This window comes from Clarias gariepinus, chromosome 16, assembly GCF_024256425.1.
Source record: "Clarias gariepinus isolate MV-2021 ecotype Netherlands chromosome 16, CGAR_prim_01v2, whole genome shotgun sequence".
Classification (NCBI taxonomy): domain Eukaryota; kingdom Metazoa; phylum Chordata; class Actinopteri; order Siluriformes; family Clariidae; genus Clarias; species Clarias gariepinus.
Genome location: NC_071115.1, coordinates 12,592,937 through 12,614,106, shown reverse-complemented (window position 1 = coordinate 12,614,106; position 21,170 = coordinate 12,592,937). Strand labels below are relative to the sequence as shown.

Genomic DNA, 21,170 nt, shown 5'->3' with positions numbered 1-21,170 from the left:
TTTTTTCTTTTAAAGGGCAAAAATGTATAGACAATGTGCAAATTCAAAAACTGTCCCGAATTCCCCTCTGACGCATGCGCACAGCCCAGTCGATGCAATTTAGCATAACTAACGACGATTGGTTGAGCGCGGATGTGATTGACAGTATCCCCGCCTACCCCTGTCTCCTAGCTGCAGCATTCCCCTACTCAGGGTCACGTGACCGCGTGGGCCCACAGTCACTGGTCGATCTGTGCGCGGCTGGCTGCTTGTGTTTTCCCCGATCAGCGCGGGGCTCCTTTCCGTGTCCTCACCGGGCGAAGCGTCGTCTCCTGTCCCCAGCTATGGAGCTTTCAGCGGCGGGGGACCGCGTGTTTGCCGCCGAGGCCATCCTGAAGCGGCGCGTCCGTAAGGTTGGTGTATTTTCAGTTGCGATGCGTTTTTGCGGCCTTCGATTAAACTTTGCTCTCTCTCTCTCTCTCTCTCACACACACACACACACACACTGAGTGAATTCATTTCAGTGACAATGCCCTGCTTTAGGTGCGGTTCATGAAAGGCTCGGGTTATTGTCTGGTTGGGGTGCAGGGTCCAGACGCAGCGCTGTAGATGCGGTTAGCCCTGCTCGCAGTGTGGCATTCGGACAATGTGTTGTGATGCAGAAAGCGTTAGCAGGCAGGCTAGTTGTGTGCCTGCCCTGTGTGTGTGAGAGAGACTAGCGCTAGCCCGGGAGACGAACACAGCTGTTTTGTGTCTGCCCGCCTTGCTAATTTTGACAAAGAGCAGTCTGCCTGTGCTCGAGAAATGGCCAAGGCTTATTTGGACCAAACAATAACCTTAATTCAGGTGACTTGTATATCAGTCTCTAACCACAGCTCGTCTCATGAGCCCTTTGTTTGACAAGCCTTGCAAAAAATGAGCTTTTTGCTCTGCTTTCAAAGTGTTGTGTCTATTTTGTTTCTGTTGTTTTTGCTTCTTGACTGTCTGACTGTCCCATTTCCCCATGTGCTTATGTTATCATTCCAGGGTCGTATGGAGTATTTGGTAAAATGGAAAGGCTGGGCTATAAAGTAAGTCATCTGAAATGTGAATTGTTATTATTTGGTTCGTAATAAACATACCTTTTATAAAATACCTGTGTTTCTATTGCGTGTGTGCAGGTACAGCACTTGGGAGCCAGAGGAGAACATCCTCGATGACCGACTCGTAGCTGCTTTCGAACAAAAGTGAGTTTGATTCTCAGTCTTCTTGGTTACCCCACACACACACTAAGTTTGTGTGTTTCCTTAAAATCTAATATGCGAAGAAACATTTGTCGTGACAGTGTTAACCTCTCGACTTGTGCATGTTCGGGTTGCACTCGTCTGATTCAGATTGTCGTGTTTGTCATCAATACGTGCTGTGCATGTTGCACTGACTGACACAAAACAGACCTTTCATGTAAACAACGAGCACATCTGTATTATCACATCCATAATGGTTTGTATAATTTAGTGACAGAAGTTTCCAGAGAGTGAGATTGTTTCGTGTAAGCATTTCAATATCAGTCCTTGGCTGATACTCAGAAATGTTATGTCAATTTTAAATATTGAAAATAAATAGGACAATTAAAGAGAGAGAGAGAGATATTAGTGCATTTTCCTAAAAGTATACATTTACTAAAAGTAAATAAGAAGAAGAATCAAATTTAAGACTTGCATTCATCTTTTTGTGGCTATTTATAGGAGTTAATTTGTATTCTATGGCTAGGCAATATAAAATATATATATATATATATATATATATATATATATATATATATATATATATATATTATAAATACAGTCTGGATTGCAATATATGCAAGTTCATTAGTAACTTTCTGGACCTACCACTGATGTGTTTCTGATGAGGCTTTAAAGAAAGTGGTACAGCCTTTTTTTAAATCTTCTTAAAAAAAAACTTATTTTTCACACCCTCTTATGCTGTCCTGTCCATGATAAACGATGACTTTTTGAAACGCTAGTGAAATTTTTACTGATGAAGAAGAAGAGGAAGGTAAATGCACTATGCAAGGACCTAACACCTTACAGCTTAGTCAGTTTAACCCAAGGTATTTTCATTAGTTGTGTGATCAAAACCTTCAAAGAAATACCAATCTGGAACAAATTATATTGGTCATGGTGCCAACTGCACATGTGCAGTAATGAGAAACAAACTATATGCAGTTAAGGACAAAAGTTTACATACACATGCATTAAAGGGCACTCTTTTTTTTTTTTCACAGCTCCACAAATTTTAATTCAAGCAATTAAAAAGTATAGATTCCAGAAATAAACGTAATAAGTTTTAAAAGCTTTTGATTGCGACCTTAGCTGTAAAACGTATCCTAAACCTCAGAAGAAGAAAAAACTGGGACCTTGTAAAATGGTCAAATGTCCAAATTACCTAACTTTTTAAACAATTGTATTTAAGTATAAAACCTCGGAAACAAACATCCAAAAGTTAATAAAAAAATTTCTAAAACGTTCAAATGAGCCACAAGATAGTGGAGGAACAGGTGAGGGAGTTGGCGCTTTTGTTAATCCTAATTCTCTCATCAGATGAAACTGTTTGGCTCTAATAATTGACCTTAATGTATCCTTAATGTCTAGAAAAATCTAAACCATAGAATGGTTTTAATTCTAACAACAACATTTAAGCTGTTAAAAATAAGGGTGGAAGAATCATACAGTGAGGGTGTTGCTTGAAAAAGGCATTGGTGCATGTCGGAAAATAGATGCCATCATGAGGAAGAAGAATTCTCTAGATATATTGAAGCGAGACTTCATGACATCAGACAGAAAGTTGAAACTTGGCTGTACCTGGAGTTTTCAGCAACATAAAGATCTCAACTTTTAAACTTGTAACAAAATGGCTTAAAGGTCACAGAGTGGAAGTATTGGCATGTCCCGTAAAAAATTTGTCAAAATCATTTTTGAGCATGGGAGATGAATGACACTGGTTCTGACAGGAGGAACGGGCAAAATGTTCAGCAAAGTATTGCAAGATGTTTATGGAAAACTACCACAGACATAGGATTCAAGTTGAGCAAATAAAAGGCAGTGCTTTCAAAGTGTATGGAAACATTTGATCCTCTACAAACCCAATATAGTAAATTAAGAATGGAACTAAAGGAGATTACTTTGCTATATGATCATGAGTATGTGTAAAAAAAAAAAAAAAAAAAAATCAGATGTATGGAAACCTTTCATCTCAACTATATGGTGCAAGTTTTTTTCAGCACACACATTGTAGACCAATCTGTCACAGCCTAGCGACATTTGTGGTGTGAGAAAGTGCAGAATCATTATGTAGAGGAAAGAGAATTGGGGAAATTGTCAGCGCTCACTGTGATCTTTGATGTCTATTGATGTTGATGAGTGTGCTCTGCGCCGTTATGGCTGTTTGATGTGTGGATGTTTTGGTGTGCTCTATATGAGTCAAAGGATGACATTATGAACAATTCTTTGCAGGAAGTATTCAAGCAGGCTACTTTACCTTTCTAAGCAGTCTTAACAGCTATGGTCCTAAACTCTGTGAATCAGTACTGGTAGACCTGGGATTGAGAGCTTGTGTGCAGGATTAGAGGAAGAAACAGAGATGGCACAAGGCTGTGTAACATGCCAGCCAAAAGGAGATTACAGTAATCTTAAGGATACAATTATGAAAACCTAAAATGAAATGAGTTCAGATTAATTTTCAGCCAAACAAGCAAGAAGCAGAATTTCTGTTTGATCTGTTTTATTTAAGTGAGCTGGTACCCATTAATGATTTTAGATAGCTGGTTATTGAGCTAGGCGGAAGAGCTGTGATGGACCTTGCACTGGGAGTTAAACCATGTTGCTGAGTTATCTTGGCAAAGAAAAATATATGAGGTGAAACACAGAAGTCTAAGGCCTGATTCTTGTGGGACACATTTGTGTAAAAAAAAAATAATAATAATAATAAAAAAATGTTTACAGATGGTTATAAATTGGATTTGATCCAAAAGATAAATTGTTAACGAAACAAGAGACATACTTGGACTCTGGACAGCAGATTCGAACAGATGTCATTAATAACTGCAGTAGTTTTGAACGAATAAGAATGTTGATTGCTCCAGTATCATCCAGAAGAAGTAAACCATCTTAGTGGTGTGTTATGGCTAGAAACTTGATTCATAGTAAAATAATCTTGTAATTAAAAGCCAACTGCTCTTTGTTTGGACAGACCACAAAGAAGATTACAAATGAGTTAATTATTAATAATGCTGTTGAGTATTACATATTAAGTACGAGTTTTATGTTTCAAGCTACAGTCATATTCTATAACCCTACACCTCATGTGCTTTTTATATGCTTCCCCCAATTTCATTGTATCTAAAGTGAGGATGCATGCTAAAATGTATGACTGACCAAAGCACCTGAATTATGAAAAGTGTTCACCCTCATCTTTTTTTGTCCCTCCAGAGAAAGAGAACAAGAACTTTATGGACCAAAAAAGAGAGGACCCAAGCCTAAAACACTCCTTTTAAAGGTAAGTGTACTTTTTTATGTGTACCTTGCATGTTCAGTTTACCTTTTGTGAAAATATACCCCATTCATTTTCTTTATCTTTCTCCTTAGTCACGAGCACAGGCTGAGAGCTCACCTAGAGTTCTTGAATTCAAGCCTAGTCGGCCTCAGCCATCCTCCAAGCCACCTCCTCCACCCACACCCGCATCCGCACCCTCGTACCATCCCAGTGGCTCTTCAAATGCTAAGCTGCAGTCTGGAGCTGCCCAACCCAAACTGAAGAAAGACATCCACCGGTGTCATCGGATGGCACGACGTCCTTTACCTCGCCCTGACCCTTTAGCTCCACCAGTCGGTTCTTCTGGTCCCTTCTCTTCCCGTCCGACGGTCAGCCCTTTCTGTGAGACCGTCCGCATCCTTAACCGAAAAGTCAAACCCCGTGAAGTCAAAAAGGGACGGGTGATCTTAAATCTAAAAGTAATGGACAAGACTGGACCAGCTAACAATAAAAGGACTCCAAATTCTAGCCATCAGTCTCATGTTGGGCGCCAGAAAGTTCCCTCCCGGAACAGAGTAATCGGGAAGAGCAGGAGGTTTGGGGAAGTATCTTTTAGATGCCTGCAGCCACCCATGAGCAGTGCTGGATTTTCGGTTTTTAGAAAGCCAATTGAGGCTTATTCAATGGACCCTTCTGAGGAAAAGCCAAAGGCTGAACAAAGTGGTCACAAAACAGGTACAAATCCATTGGCATCTTCCTCTCAAAGCTCAAAATTTAAGAATACAATACCTGTGTCTGAAGCACATGCCGAGCCACCTCGATCTGCTTCAAGCTCCGAGGTCTCGGACAGTGAACCTCACCCCCCACCTCCAACACAGTTTCACACTAATCAGTTACCACAATCAGGTGAAGCCAATTCTCAAATTTCCCATGCTGCCAAATCCTCTCCTCAGCTAACAGACTCGAAAGCCAAATTGTCTCAGTCAGCCATGCCTTCCTCTCCCATGTTCTCTTCGTCCTCCTCTTCCTCATCATTATCGTCCTCCTCTGAAGACAACGAGCGCATCCTGGATCTCTCTGTGCCTCATGGAACCGACAGGCGAGCCAGACAGCGCCAGCACTTTCGTGGCCGCCGACAGCCCAAAGTTCCTGATATTCCCATATCTGAAGAGGCCTCAGAGGAGGAACAGGACCTGGATTGGCATCCGGAAATGGCCGCACAGTGTGCCAACGTTGTCATTACAGACGTTACAACCAACCTCCTTACTGTCACTATTAAAGAGTTTTGCCATCCACCTGGACTACCGGCAGTGGCCTCATCTCCCTGCTGTGCCAATCATTTATCTTCTTCAAAAAAGACAAACCCTTAGCCACAAAAACCAAAAAAAAAAGAATACTCTCTGAACTCAGATGCCACACATACTGCCTTTTACAGTGAAGATGTTTGAAATTGAATTTTGCATATGCAAATCAGAAGTGTCCCAACCACACTGTTTTCTCCTTGATAGACTGAGTTGCCTGGCCTGGATTTGCATATTGGAACACGATTGGCTCTTATATTTTATGATGTAATAATGCTTCCCTTTCCAGAATGCTGTGGTGATAATTTTGCACTTTGACCGGTCAGTGCACTTAAATGAATGCCCCAAAAGGATCTGATCACAAAAAGCATGTTTGAAACTTGATAGTGAGTTGAAAAGGGTCCTTTTTTTTTTTTTTTTTTTTTTTTAATATATATATAGAAGTGTTGTCCCATAATGTTGGATTGTAGAGATGAGGTGGGGTGGGCGGGGAAGAATGCTTATTTGTGGCCCCGTTATGTTTTAGGCTAATACAAGATCCAATCTCGTACTGATATTGCTGTCTCAGTAAACACAGCTGCTGAATATAAGCTTTATTTTGAAGCTGAATAGAGGGCATTAACCTGACCGGCTTCTCACCCTCTTCCAGGTGAAGATTAATGTCGATCTCTTATTGAACATCTGCGACATCTTTAGCCTGAGGCAGACAAATGCATTTCACAGGATGCACTTGGTGTGATCTTTCTTCATTTGTTTTCCCTGACCTTTATCATCACATTGTGTGCTGATCCGTGAAAAGACATACATTCGGTTATTTAAATCTTTTTAGCCGACTGAAGAGTCTGGTGTAATGATTAACTGCATGAAAGCACCCAACACTTTTATGACTGTGTAATTATGGGCTTATCAGAGTCGTTTATTTTTTTTCTTCACCACAGCCTGCAGTTAATAGTTCAGAGGTCCACTGCGAGGATCCATATTCGCAGACTTTCTATTCTTTTTTTTTTTTTCTATCCTGTTTTCAGAAGAACATTTATCAGGACTCAGCTCTGTGAAGAAAGGCTACATATTGTAGTAAACTTGATCTGTCTAGAAGGTTGTAATTAACATTTATTTTTTTCATTTAGTTTAGTACTTGTGCCATGTTGTATCCTTTTAAAAAGTAGATTAGAAGAAGAAGACGGTTATCTGATTGCATTCTTTATTGCTTTCGATATTCTTCTTTACGTTCCTGGTAAAGCAAAAGGTTTTACAATTTACACTTGGATATCATTATATTACCACAGCATGCTCTCAGGATATGGTTCTCTTCTATCTTGAGCCATCAAGTCACATTACCAGCACTGGTATCACCCATAATTTTTTTTTTTTTTTTTTTTTTTTTTTGGCTTTGGGAAAGCCTTTGAGGATAATCCAGTAAGGTTTACTGGATGTTGATGGTAGACTAGACGTGCGGCGCTGGCCGCCATGTGGCAGTTATAAAGGAAATGCCTTGTTTGATCTCTTTCCCATGCTGATATAATTTTCTTAGCCTCTAGTCAGGTTATAATTAAAGGCGAGCTTTAAAGACTGCAAGTTCTTAAACACGAAGCAGAAACTTGTAGCAGCAAGGAGAGTACAGTTGCAGCATCCAATTAAATATGGAGTGACTTTGTGCCATCGCGACCAAGGACAAACTTATGTCACTTGATTTAATTCTTTAATAAAATTGCAGGAAGTGACTGCTTACTGCTAAAATGAGATTTCTGAATCCTGGTTCATGCTGATTGACGAGCCGGATATTGTCATTTCTTTACCACTGGTCTGTCATTAGAAGATTGTCAGTGTATAGTGTAACATGGGGAACACGCTTTATTGCACATTCTGTTATAGAATACGGCCAAGAATTTACTTGGATTCATGCATTCATATTATACAAGTAATAATCTTGCAATAATGCTGAAATGGTGCTGAAAACCACTTTCAGTGAGTTCTTTTTTTTTTTTTTTTTTTTTAACAAAAGATTGACAAAATCTTTGTAAACTATTGACAGAAAGCAAGCTCGTTTACAAAATGATTAATTCAGTGCTGTGGGATCAGGTGATAAACTGGTGCTAGGGTCAACTTCCAATCCCCCCCACTACCACCACCCCCAACAGGTTGAGTACCCGTACAGAAACAAGTACTTGTTTTTCAAACCACCGGCTTTTAGATCTCTGTGCCAGATAAGCAACAAATCTTCATGAAAACGTTTTCATGACAGCATCTGTCCCTCACATCTTTTATCACATCTAATTCATGACCACAACTTCCTTATTAAATTATTTTATTCGGTCCCTGATGGTTTATAATAGTTTAATACACTTAAGCATCGCCAAACTGAAGCTCTTGTTTTATTGTGATGCCATATTGCTTTGGCAAGATCTCAAACGTCTGTACAAACCAGCCATAAAATAATTTCCAGTAACATGGACAGAAATTGATGTGAAGCTTAAAATGATTTTTTCTTTTTATTTATTTGATAGTAGTACTTATTTGGTAAGTAGTTACCTATTGGTGATAGAAGCACTGCGATAAAAAAAAAAATTCAATTCTTTATTTTATTGTAATGGTTTCTCATGATACCAGAGGGTTTTATACAGGTTTTTAACCTTGACTTGTACATCTTGGCATTTTTCCTGCTCTAACGCACCTGATTCAGCTATTAAACAGTGTCTTAGAGCAGAGAAACACTAATCTGTGCTTCTCCAGGACCAGACTCGGGAACCTGAGCTCTAAGGCGTCAAGGATCTGTAGGTTCATGATCATTATGATTTAACAGGAGTTTAATAGGACACGCTTTCACTGTGCAGATCACAAACTCTGATGTTATGTAAAGATGTGGGTTTCTTTGTTGTTGTTGTTTTGTTTTTTACATGAAGCTCTTTTATAAAGCATGACTATAATTTTTGTTTGAACTACATGTTTTGCGTGACCTCTTTGTGTGAGTGATTGAAGGCATGGAGAGAGAGAGAGAGAGGTTCGGCCTTATCTATTTATAGTGCTGCAGTATTAACGCTGATGGAAGTGTACACATGGTTTTTAAACCAGTTTCTGTCTGTAGGTCTTGGTGTTCTTTATGCTGATGTAATCATAAAAAAGCCTTTAAATATTGAACTATGTATTGAGTTTAAATTAACTCATTATATATATATTTTTAAAATCTTGAATGTTTTTCTTTTTACATTAATTTAAGTGAATTTGTTTTTGAGCTGGTGAAAAAGTTATTTTAATTGTGCATTCTGTATAGGTTTTTTTTTAATTGTCTGGCAAAATTAAGAACATAAATTTTTGTACTGCTATGAAGTAGGATAGCTTGGGGGGGGGGACTTTAAATAAATGCTTGATTGTGGTTTTTTGCAAACGAATGTGTGGTGTGGTTGCTTTACAAACTTCCCCCAGCTTTCACTCCAACAGTGTTGGCAATTAAACTGACAGACCTGGAATCAGACTCAAAGGTTGTGATTGTGCTAGATTTGAGTATGATTTCTTTGCTCCACATTCACACTGAAACACAAGTAAACCACTCTGGCCTTTTTTTTATGGTAATATGCGTGCGGCATACAAGAAAGACGGGGGTGTGATGTGGCATGACGCAGAGCGGAGTAACTGTTAGCGTAGAAAAGTGACTGTTTTCCTATAACGGCACTTCCTGAAGTGATTTATTGCTCTTGCACATCAACTTGCATAGAATAACTTTGAATGATTAGTGAAAGAATGACAGATTAGGCTTTTTATTATTTGTAATTATTTGATGTTTATGAAATATTTATGTTTAAGAGAAACGGGGAAGTCCTTTGTCTTAAAGTCTCCGGTGATGGACACGCTGGAGACTTATATTTTAAAGAAAGCTATCAACAAAAACTCTTCTTTTTTTTATAGGATAACAGTGATCTAAACTATTTAATAATATTTGATAGTGTTTATTCTACAGGGATGCAGGATGTGGCTTAATGCAAAAAACAAAAAAAATCACGTTTTTAAGATCTTTACAAAGATACAGTAGTTTCAGTGATATACATCCTAGAGATCAGCATAAAGCGGGGTTTGAGTAAACGGTGTTTCCACACCGGTGGAAAGTCTGATTGCACCTTTTTTTTAATAATTTTGCTCAGATGTACAACTGAACAATTAAAATAATACCTATGAAGCTTAGTTTGATATCCTATGCTTAAGAATGTTAGGGAATATTGCAAACCAGCTGAGTGGAGTTGTTTATCATTAGTCTGTATTGATGTACTGAAGTTCTAACAAATAATAAAAGGGAAAGATAACTAGGAATGCTCAGTGTACTGTAATGGATCAGGTCAATGTACGAAGGGCGTTCAAACGTGTAAAAAAAAAAAAGGTGTAAAATTGACACAGAAGACTTGAAACACAGCATGGTGATGAGACTCATTCAACAACATTGAATGAGATGCAAATGTTTTACCCGAGGCCGTATGTCTATGAATGATGATCCTGGCCGAGGTGGCTCAAAGCCTACTGCAGTCGTTCCAGTGAACATTCAGCGAGCGTTTTAACGTTTAATCCTTGAGAATAATACAGTTTGTGGTAGGAACTGTACAAATCATTCACAAGCACCACATAACAGGAATTCAGCTGGAAGTTATTGCCACATCCCCTGTATAGTCCTGACCCCGCTCCAAGACATTTCCACATGTTTGAGCTGTTGAAGGAGGACAGTGTTTCAGACTTAAAGCAGGCAGTTTGAACATGGCTCTGACTTACTGAGAGAACTTTCTACCTTGATGGTATCCAATATGGGATAAGTGCATTAGTGCCACAGGGGATTATGTAGAGAAATAAAGGTAGTTTCCATCTAAAGGTGTTCCGTTATTCTACACAATCAGTCCTGGTTTGGCTAGAACACCCCTTGTGGGACTATGTGTAACAGTAAAACTAAAAGTTGGAGCCAAAGCGAAGCACAGACATGAGGCCTCCCTGTGATGTACGGCGGCCAACCACTTAACAATCAACAAACCTGAGTGAGGAGAAATAGGTAAGTTACAGTCGGTCATGAGAATGGAGGAAGATAGCATCCAAACATATCGTATCGTTCATTCGTTCATTGTGTATGCCGCTCATCCCGTGCTCGATCATGAGAGGGCCTTGAGCCTATTTCAGGGAACTTTGGGTACATGGGGGAAGGCCCGGAGAGAATCCACCAAGCATAGGGAGAACATGCAAAATAGACCACATATACAACTCACTCACTTACTCATCGTCTATACCGTTTTATTCTGTATTCAGGGTCACAGGAGGTCTGGAGCCTAACCTAGAAGACTTAGGACATGAGGCAGGGCACACCCTGGACACGGTGCCAATCCATCGCAGTGCAGACGCACATACACACACTCATTCACACACTACAGGCAATTAAGGAAGACCAATTAGCCTAATCTGCAGGTCTTTGGAAGGAAACTGGAGTATCTGGAGGAAACCCACCAAGCACGGGGAGAACATGCAAACTCCTTGCACATGGAGACGGGAATCGGGTCTGCCCAGTAATCGAACCTGGGCTAGAGGAGCAAGGCAACAGTGCTAACCACTACACCACCGTGCCGCCCAAAATATACCAGTTTCCAAAAAAAAACACTCCAGGCACATGAATATATACACAAAGGGCTTGACTTAAATAGGGTTTTAATCTAGACTTAAACACTAAGGCTGTGTCCGACCCCCTGACCACTTAAGCTGTTCCAGAACTGTAAGGCTTTTATAAGAGGAAGCTCTGCCCCATGCTGTAGTCATGCTGTAGACGTACAAGTCTATTTGTACCCAACTCTTGTTTCAAAACCTGTGACTTTGTTGTTGGACACTAGATGGCACCAACCACCAGCATACAAAGAGAAAACAAGCTTCTAGGCCTGGGGCATCTGCTTATTTCCTCCAACTAGTTGAAAGATGTTTCACAGATGCTCCATTCAAAAGAAATGAGCTAATTTTTTATTTTTTAAAATAAGTATTCCCGAAGAATTTAGAAGAACGTCACAAATGACATTTACCCATATGTGGAATGGTGCGGCATGATGAAATGGCCTTTAGGAAGCTATTAAAGGCAGCATAATTAAAGCTTGGAAGTGCACTGGGATTGCTGAAAATAGACTTTCTGCTATGTGAGCTCTAGTTTCTCTTAAAAGAGGTTGCCTGTGAAATGATGAATAAGAGTCTTAGCTCTGACTGAAAAAGAAACCGAGTAATTGAATGTGTGTTCCAGAGAACTGACGGCCGAGTTTGGTTTATTAATCTCTCCAAATGATTGTACTTTCCTATATTTTCTTCAGGATTGTGTCAGGATAGAGTGATCACATCAGGAGCACTAAACAGACTAGTGCCTCAGACTTTATCTGATCCCACATTATTTAAATGACCCTAATGCTAAACCAAATTTTAACCCGAACTAAACCCAAGTACTACAAGTGTGTGGGGGGGGATAATTAAGGGGTGGCATTTGCTCCCCGTTGCTCTCATAACATACCACAAGATACTATCCTTAAAGATTCTGGTCCATGTTGACATGATTGTCAACAAATCTCTTTTTTTAACCACATCCACATGGTTTTCTACTGAATTCAGATTTGGTAACTGAAGGTCACTAAAACAAAAAAAGAAAAGAAACGTTAAAGTTTGAGGTGACTTTCGCTTTGCAGCAGGGTGCATAATCATGTTGGAAGTAGCCATTAGAAGATGGATAAGTTGTGGTACATGTTCAGCAACAGTACTGAAATAGGTTGTGGCGGTGAATATTTGATTGATTGGTATTAACAAGCTCCGAATTTGCCAAAGACAGCATTACCCACACCGTTACACCACCTCCACCAGCCTACACTGTTGACACAAGGGGAATTCATGGATTCATGCGATTGTCAAATTCTGACCCTACCATCTGTCTGCCTCAGCAGAAACCAGGATTTGTTGGACCAGGCTAAATTTTTTTTTTCAGTCTTTATCCATCCAGTTTTTTATGAGTCTGTGCCCAATGCAGCCTCAGCTTTGTTCTTGGCTTACATACTGTACGTGAAACCTGACATGGGCTTCTGCTGTTTTAGCCCACCTGCCTCAAGTTTCGACAGGTTGTCCATTCTTTGTTGACCTCTATCATCAACAAGGCATTGCCGTTCTGCTGCTGATTTGATGTTTTTCTTTATTGCGGCATGCAGTGTAAACTCTGGTGTCTAATCTGTGAAAATCCCAGAAAATCATCTTAAAATAGTCCAACTGGCACCAAAAATCCTTCCATATGGCCCTGTATTGCACTTCTACCACATGATTGACTGATTTTGTAAAAACTTGCATAAATCAGCAGGTGTACAGTACATGTGTTTCTGATAAGTGCTCAGTAAGTGTATATTTAAGCATGTTATGTTCATTTTTGCTTGAGTACCATTGTTAAAATAGTGGTTCACTGTGTGAGATTAAACACCACACAGTATTGTTATGGTGTATTGCTCTGGAATGGTAGTGCACTAAGCAGTTTAATCAAGGCTGTACTGAAAGTAATGCAACAGTGGCTAAAAAGTTTTTAATTAACTGATATAGTTTGCTCTAATTGCATGTGTTAGTGGTAATACTGGTTATAATGGTTAAGGCTCTGGGGTTACTGATCAAGAGATCCGGGGTTCAATCCCCAGCACCCGCCACTGCTGATGCTTTGAACAAGGCCTTTAACCCTTTCTGCTCCATAGGTGCTGTATCCTGGCTGTATTACAGTGCTTGTAAGGTTGTTGTTCTTTTTTCGGCTGCTGCCGTCAAGTGGTCACCACCTGACCTGCACAAGCACTTGAAACAGGATTTACGCCAGATGCCCTTCCTGATGCATCTCTCCCATTTTACCTAGGATGGGAGGGACTAGCACTGCATCTAGTGGCTGGGAAAAAAACCCAGGTCTGCATTGTAGGAATAGAAAACGTACTAATGAGCCACCAATGCTCTCAATGTGCTATAAGGTCCATAGAAGAAATAATTGAATTTTAATGTTGGCCGAGAACTTTTCCTGTACACAACGATACAACTCAATATAGCCTGCATCTGAACCCCTTTTGTCGCTGCAGATGGTTTCCATCTGTGCTACAGAATGTTTATGGAGGTGACACCAGATTTATGAAGAAAGAGGATTCGAGAGTTGGGTTCAACGATGGAGCAAATGCATGCTTTGTGATGGAGACTATGTTGAGTGTATACAGTAGAGGAAGAGTTACTCTACCAATATGTGCAATTTGAATCAACTGTGGCAATTTATTTTTTTTTTTTTAAGGTTTTGCCCACTTTTGCATTACTTTCGGTATAGTCTTTGTATTAGAAGTGTACGCGAAGTGGCGCACTAGTCTGAATGACTTTTTTGTAGGGTAGAGTAGATGAAGAGATTTGCGTAGCGGTGAAGCAGAACGAGTGGGCGGGGCTTCGGTCTGAGACTACACTGAAAACACTGGCGGCATCATTAGGAGAAAGAATCCACTACTGATCTGCTGCCATATTAACGATACAGTCTACAGCCGAACATCAAGCAACTATTTGATTATTTAGTGCTGTGGGGCGTTTTATCTCTTCCTTTCTTGACCCGTTTCTCATATTCACCGCCTGAACAAACCGCCACCCTGAAGTTCATTGTGGTGATCCTGGCCGCCGGGATGGTGGCGTTTGTCGGAGCCGTGATCTGCATCATCGCCGCGGTGCACGGCGGCTCTCCTTCGCCCGCAGCCGCAGCCTCGACCGCCGCACAGCCCCTCGCCGATAACCAGTCCCTGGCTGCGGGTTCGGGTGTCCTCACCTTCCCGTCAGGCTCCGTGGCCCGGGCAGGACCGGTGGATGCGCTCCATGGGAGCAGCCCTGACTCTCCAACCTTCTACGGGATCACCGGGAGAACGGGAGGCGACAACGGCGAGCAGCAGGTGGTGAGAGTCAGCAAGCTGATCTGTACTCCGGTTCCGGCTGGAGAGTGCAGACCGAAAGGCTTCCAGGCGGACGAGCAGACTGTACACGCGGGGGATCAGTGGGGGGATCTCCGCGCTACGGCGGAAGAGCTCAGGCGCACCGTGGAGCAGCAGGAGGAGGAGATCCGCGCCGAGCAGCGCACCATCCGCGATCTGACCGGGAAACTCTCCGTCTGTGAAGGCGGCACGCGCAGGGGCGAGGGCTTGTGGGCTGGGAGGAGGGACACCCGAGACGGGCTCATGATGCAGGACGACGCGGGACCGCCTGCACTCACTGTCCGCGAACTGGAGAGAGCCATCATGCACATGAAGGAGCGCATCGAGAAACTGGAGGTACACATACGCTGTTCCTATAGTGGTGTGTGTGGGTGCGTGTGTGTTAGGAATGGTTTCATGGCAAATAATAAAGAAGTAGTTACCCTAAATCAAAGTGTGCGAGATAATCGAAATGGAATTTGCCTCCTTTGTTTCCTGTTTCTTTGATGTGTCACTACTGTATATGGAGGTTCACTTAGAAAGGCTGCCTTAAATTAGATCCCTTTTATTATAATACAATGAAAATATATAGTGTGGAAGGATAGTTGAGACTTAAAAGTAATCATAAACTTTGAAATAAATGCTTCACGTTTTAGTTTTAAATGTGAATATTTATTATTCTATATTCAGTATTCATGAATTCAATAAAGCCAAAGTGGAGCCTATATGCTCATAATCGTGTATTTAGTGTATTTGCAGGACTTTTTATATATATATATATATATATATATATATATATATATATATATATATATAATGTATTTATGTTAACCTAACAAGGAAATGTGAATGTTAATTAATTAATTAATAATGTAAGGCTGGACTGAAAGAGAAAAAGGTAAAGGCATTGGTTACAGTGTCCTCCCAGACTACACACTATGAAATTTTTATTATGGTGGAAAAGAAAGGAAAGGAACAATCTAGTACTTTTAGCCGTTAATATCTAATTATCAGTCTGTCGTGTCTCCCAAACAATATGTAAAAATTGCACACCAATAATCCTACACGCTCTACTGTACATTATTGCGAGTATTTTGTGTTATCGATGTGTCTAGCAAAAAAATAAAAAATACTTTATTGTGTCAATGGTTTTGCCAGAAGCTCCTTACAGCACAAAGCACAAAACAACAGGTGGCATGGTTTAATAGTTTGTCTTATAGTGAAAAAAATGCATTCAGAATTAAATTATATGACGAAACAGCGCGTCTAAGTGACCTGCAGGAACTCAGGATAGGCATTTGGCAGAACACAGGCGTTTACTGTATACACGCACACACCCACAGAGAGAGTTTAGCAAAGCAGTGGTAGGTTTTGGATGCGAGCTTGCTGTGCAGATGATCACGCATATTTTTAAGTCTCCCCCCCTTCACACCCCGCAGCTCGTTTCTGCTTCGCTCGCGCGCGCATCGTGCTCGGGGTGATTTACGGCTCTGCGCTAGAAACGCGCGGCTCTGATTGGCTGCAGTCCGAGCGCTCGCGCCATTCCCGAGTTTGATCACAGGAGTGCCGCAACGCTGAACAGCGCGCGCGTGCTCACGCCACTCTCCTGTGTGATTCATTCGAAATCAAAAACGTCAATGCTACTGATGATTAATTAAGAAGCCGCGCGTGCGCATTACATTACATTAAGGAGGACGGAAAAAAAGTGGAGTAATAAATGATAGGCTACAGCTGCTGTAATGCTGCCAGAACAAGTGTAGTATTTCGGCGTTTTTTTTATTAATTTTAAATATTCTGGAGCATGCATGATAAATTACATACAGCAGGTCTGAAGATGTATGAGTTCTGTAGCTGCTGCAGTGTACAGTACAGTGCTGTTTTGCTTGCAGTCCACAGTCCAATCTGATGATGATGATTATGATGCAATGCAGTTGCATGTAAATATGAATATGAAAATTTTCACCCAAAGTGTGCTAATATGCTATAAAATTTATATCAGGCTCTGAGCATGGTTTGAAACAAAGCACTGACTTCCTGCCCAATCCGCTGTTACTGTGTTTTGTCAAACCTAATGGTGTAACACCTGCTTTCTGGGAACAAGTGTTCTACTGTGTTCATATTTATGCTTTAGGCTTGTCAGGCAATATAGCCTCAACATCAATGTAAACTGGGATCAAAAACAGATTCAAATTCATCCAATACCAAGCCTGAGTTACACACCTGTATTATCTAACATTAATGATCAGTGTCACTCGGTGCATCCCTGATCAAAACTCATTTATAATGCATGAATGTTCTTGTAGGCAGAAATGGCTCCACTAGCTCACAACCACACAGAGTCAGGGCAAAAGGGTCAGAAGGGCAAAGGCAGTGTCTCGAGCGGAATCGCACACCATGGAGTCTCAGCACAGCGGCGAGTGGAGGATCTGGAACGAGAGCTGAAGCGTAAGATGCAAGTCCTGGAAGAGGAGAGGAAAACACTTCGAAAGGAAGCCAAGAAACATCAACAGCACATTGACCACGGACTGGACGCTGTCCACCAACGCATCAGCAGTCTTGAGCAAGGTGAGAAAGTGAGAACGAGAAAGGGATGGATTAAAGGAATGAATGTACTGTATGAGGGAGTAAACAAATGGTTGTATAGAGTAAACAAATAAACAGAAGGGAATTTCTCAATGTATTCATATATATAGTATGGATCCCTAAGGTTGGACACTGACATGAATGCAGAATTTGATCACTCTTTAAAATGAAAGGTTTAATGAGAAAGGTACTGATTTGAGAATGTAATGTATTGTTGCACCAGTAAACATTTAATTAGTTCTGACATAAAGAGCCAATGTTGTAAAAACATATGTAAAGGGTTCATTTAAAGAACTGTGCATAATTCAGCTGGGTTAAATTATTCCTTTGTATATCTTTGACTATGTCATATAATTGTGAATTATTTTCATAGACACTACCAGTCCAAGTTTCAGATCAGATTCGATATTATAAAAAAAAATTATTGAATTCATAAAAATTGCCATTTGTGATTGAATTGTTATTGCTTCTATAAAAGATTTTGAGCTTAGTATATTTGAAGGAGCTCATGTCTGTTTGGTGTGTGTGTGTGTGTGTGTCAGGTCTGTCTGAGAACAGGTTTCCAGAGGGTTACAGACTCTCATTTCCTCTGCGGAGCAGCTCAATGTATGCTGTGGTGAAGCGAGCAATCCCTATGCTGCATGCCCTCACTGTCTGCATGTGGCTCAGGCCTGCGCAGAGCATCCTGGGAACTGCAGTTTCTTATGCTGTTTCAGAAGACCCTCATGAGCTGGTGCTGCAGCAGTTAGTCCATGGACCTGTCGAGCTTATCATCAAAAATGAGGTATAAACCGTGGTTTATGACCAGGGAATGGCCACTGCATTTTAGTCAATTTGAAATCATGTCCAATCATGCGTTGTGTGTTATGTTAGTGTAAGGGGACAATAAAATGTACAATTCGATTTGATCCGGAAATGCAGTATTTGAATAAAATGTCTTCTATTTTGGGTGGCACAGTAACGTAATGGTTAGCACCCTGGCCTTAAACCTCCAGGGTCAGGGTTTGATTCACTGCCTCAGGTCTGTGTACGTGGAGTTTGCATGTTCTTGCCATGCTTGGGGGGTTTCCTCAGGGTACTCCGGTTTCCTCCCACAATCCAAAGACATGAAGAGTAGGTGAATAGGCATTTCCTGATTCCCTGTAGTGTCTGTGCGTGTTTGATTGGCACCCTGTCGGGGGTGTACAATGACTTGTGCCATGGGTCTTCTAAACTAGCCTCCAGGCTTAACACGGGGGATATTAGAAGATGAGTAAAAGAGTAAGTGTATTTGAATTTTTTAGTTGAAGAGATCAGTTCACACATTATATATAGTTATGACAATTTGTTCACCACTTACACCAGCTTAGCATCATTTAAGTGTATTTCTTTTTCACTGGTTAATTTCCTTTAAAATGTTAGTCGCAGTCCAATATAAAGCTTTCTAATATAAAATTCTTTAATACCCCTGCTCATGGCAAGCTTTCCTGTGACTGTAAATCCTCCCAATAATAACATAATTGAAATTCATGAGCTTCACTCACTGCCCCGAGCCTCTCGTTATGATCAGCAGATCAAACTGAGATGGTTTAAGCATACCCTAAAGCGATGTTTGAGAAAAACGATGCTGATTAAATATTCAATATTCCTTCCTTCCTCCTATAGGTGGCACAGTTCTATCTGAACCTCACCATGGGTTCTTGGCAGCATGTGTGTGTCACTTGGAACAGGAGAGGAGGAGTGTGGCACGCCTACGTGGGAGGCAAGCTGAAAGTTGAGGGGAAGGACCTGGCAAGCCGCCACTACATCCGTCCCGGAGGAACGCTTGTCCTGGGCCAGGAACAGGTGAGTCATACACGGGCTGGCGCTCAAGACGACCAGCTGAGCTGAAAACTGTAGTCATAATTCCAGAGATGAGAGCTAAGCAGGTGTATATACAGGGTGAGCATAAAAGCTGTACATTCATATATTTAAACCCACGCTAGATAGAGAGATATAAATGGTGTGGTATTACAGTATGTAAGATAAACAAATTTGAATATAATTTGCAGTAAATTATGTTTAAAAGACTGTATTCTTACATTGTGCTGTGTTTATAAATGCAAAATTATTAGTCATTTCAAAAGGATTGTATTCTAATTGTTGCACCCATTTTATTAATGTTGTATGGTTTTCACTCATTCGGTTTCACATAATCAGTGGACAAAAAACAAATATATTGTGTTTTATAAGACAATAAATTATTTTTTAAAGTAATACTACTACTACTACTACTATAACTACTACTAATAATAATAATAACATCAATAAACATGTAGTTGCATTGAATTTTCACCTCTAAACGAGTGTGATTAATTAGCACTTAAGTTTTGCATTTTTAAAAAAGTATAATTTTTTTTTTTAAATGGTGCTTTTTTTCACACTGCTACACTTTGCGACTGCCGTTCAGAACAGAAAAACATAAGTATTCAAGAAGAGACAGCTTCTAAACAGTGAACAGCTGTTATAGACATTTCTGAACATGTCATGGTGAATATGGAGAAGTTGCTTGTGTACTCTTTGGTTGTTCACTTGATGAAGCTTAGAATTCATGAGGATTTCAAATATGCAGACCTGACACAAGTTGTCCTTTGTATTTAAAAAGTAAAAGTTTTATTTGTAATAATAAGACAATGCTCCTGCTGCTGTCTTTTCTTTCGTGCAGGGTTCAATGGGCGGACTTCGTTTCGAGGCAACACGGGCTCTTTTAGGTGATCTCTCTCAGTTTAACATGTGGGACCGGCCGCTCACTCGTGCAGAGCTTTCCGCAATAGCCCACTGCAGCACGGGAATGCTGGGTAATGTAGTCCCTTGGACCAGCCGCGAGGTGGAAGTGTTCGGAGGGGTCACCAAGCAGCCGGCCGAGCACTGCTCTCATCACGCTAGCGTGCAGCAGTGAGGTGGACACGTCAGGAGAGGATGGGGTGGTGGGTGTCTGAGACAAAGTGGTCAGATGAAAGGGGACTGGAAACGCTTGTCTGGTTGAAGCAATTACTTAATGGTATAGTTATTGTTTATTTTTTATCAGGAATATTTTTTTTTTGTTGATATTTTGTAAAAGAGAAAGGATTAACAAAGTAGGAACTTGTAAGACAAATACGTTAATTTCTTTTTTATTTGGAAATAATAGGAATATTCACGTTCAGGCATCACATCAGTTTGATTATTTCTTTGCACTTTAACTTTTTGTTATTCTTCATGTTGAAGATACAGATGTTACATAGTGAACATCCTAAACTCCTTTGGACACAATCTATAAACTGACTGCAATGCCTACAGAGGGGAAAAATCTGAAAGTATTTAAAATTAAATGCAAAAATGCAATTTAATGTTTACAAATTGTGATATTATTAGTTTCCAGTTTATTTTCCCTAAATTTAGTCATTTATTTAAAAAAAAAAAAAAAAAACAGGATGCTTTGTTTTTCTCACCACACGTCTTTCATGCCCTGATGTAATCACTGATGACGGGCCTCTCCTAACACAATGTATACATGCCAGTAAAAGCCATTCAAAGGAAATGTGGTCATTTTAGCAGCTCAACTGGGTGATTATTGGACTCAAAAAAGTCATACCCTGGTTCTGATCACGACTTTATAAGGAACATTGTGTTTCTGTCCTTTCATAATAACAAGGTCTGGTTTTCAGTACAGGATAGATGAGCACGTTTGTGAACAGCACAAAGTTGTGTGCCGTGAATAAGCTAGCATGGACATGAATAAGACTTACTCACTGGATGAGTTGACGTTATAGTCTTTTATTCATGTCTAAGGCCAACAGTTTTTCTTTTGTAAAATAAGCTACTATACTTTAAGAACTATACATTTGTTTAAAATTATTAAAATATAATA

General features: G+C 40.4%; 1 protein-coding gene across 1 annotated transcript; it reads left to right on the top strand.

Annotated features, from left to right (window-relative positions):
- Window positions 1–180: 180 nt before the first annotated feature.
- Window positions 181–21,170, top strand: cbx6b (chromobox homolog 6b). The gene is made up of 11 exons (XM_053515282.1): window positions 181–392; window positions 1,006–1,049; window positions 1,140–1,205; window positions 4,449–4,515; window positions 4,605–5,860; window positions 8,297–8,309; window positions 14,291–15,076; window positions 17,023–17,284; window positions 17,845–18,086; window positions 18,947–19,126; window positions 19,986–21,170. Exons 1-11 carry the CDS (start codon window positions 324–326, stop codon window positions 20,217–20,219), a joined length of 3,219 nt encoding a protein of 1,072 aa, XP_053371257.1. The 5' UTR covers window positions 181–323; the 3' UTR covers window positions 20,220–21,170.

Bases quoted from the DNA above. Each gene is read 5' to 3' on its own strand.
- cbx6b (XM_053515282.1), top strand. From the start codon at position 324: ATGGAGCTTTCAGCGGCGGGGGACCGCGTGTTTGCCGCCGAGGCCATC. The intron at 393-1,005 runs GTTGGTGTATTT...TTATCATTCCAG, and splicing joins TGAAGCGGCGCGTCCGTAAG to GGTCGTATGGAGTATTTGGT. The intron at 1,050-1,139 runs GTAAGTCATCTG...GCGTGTGTGCAG, and splicing joins TGGAAAGGCTGGGCTATAAA to GTACAGCACTTGGGAGCCAG.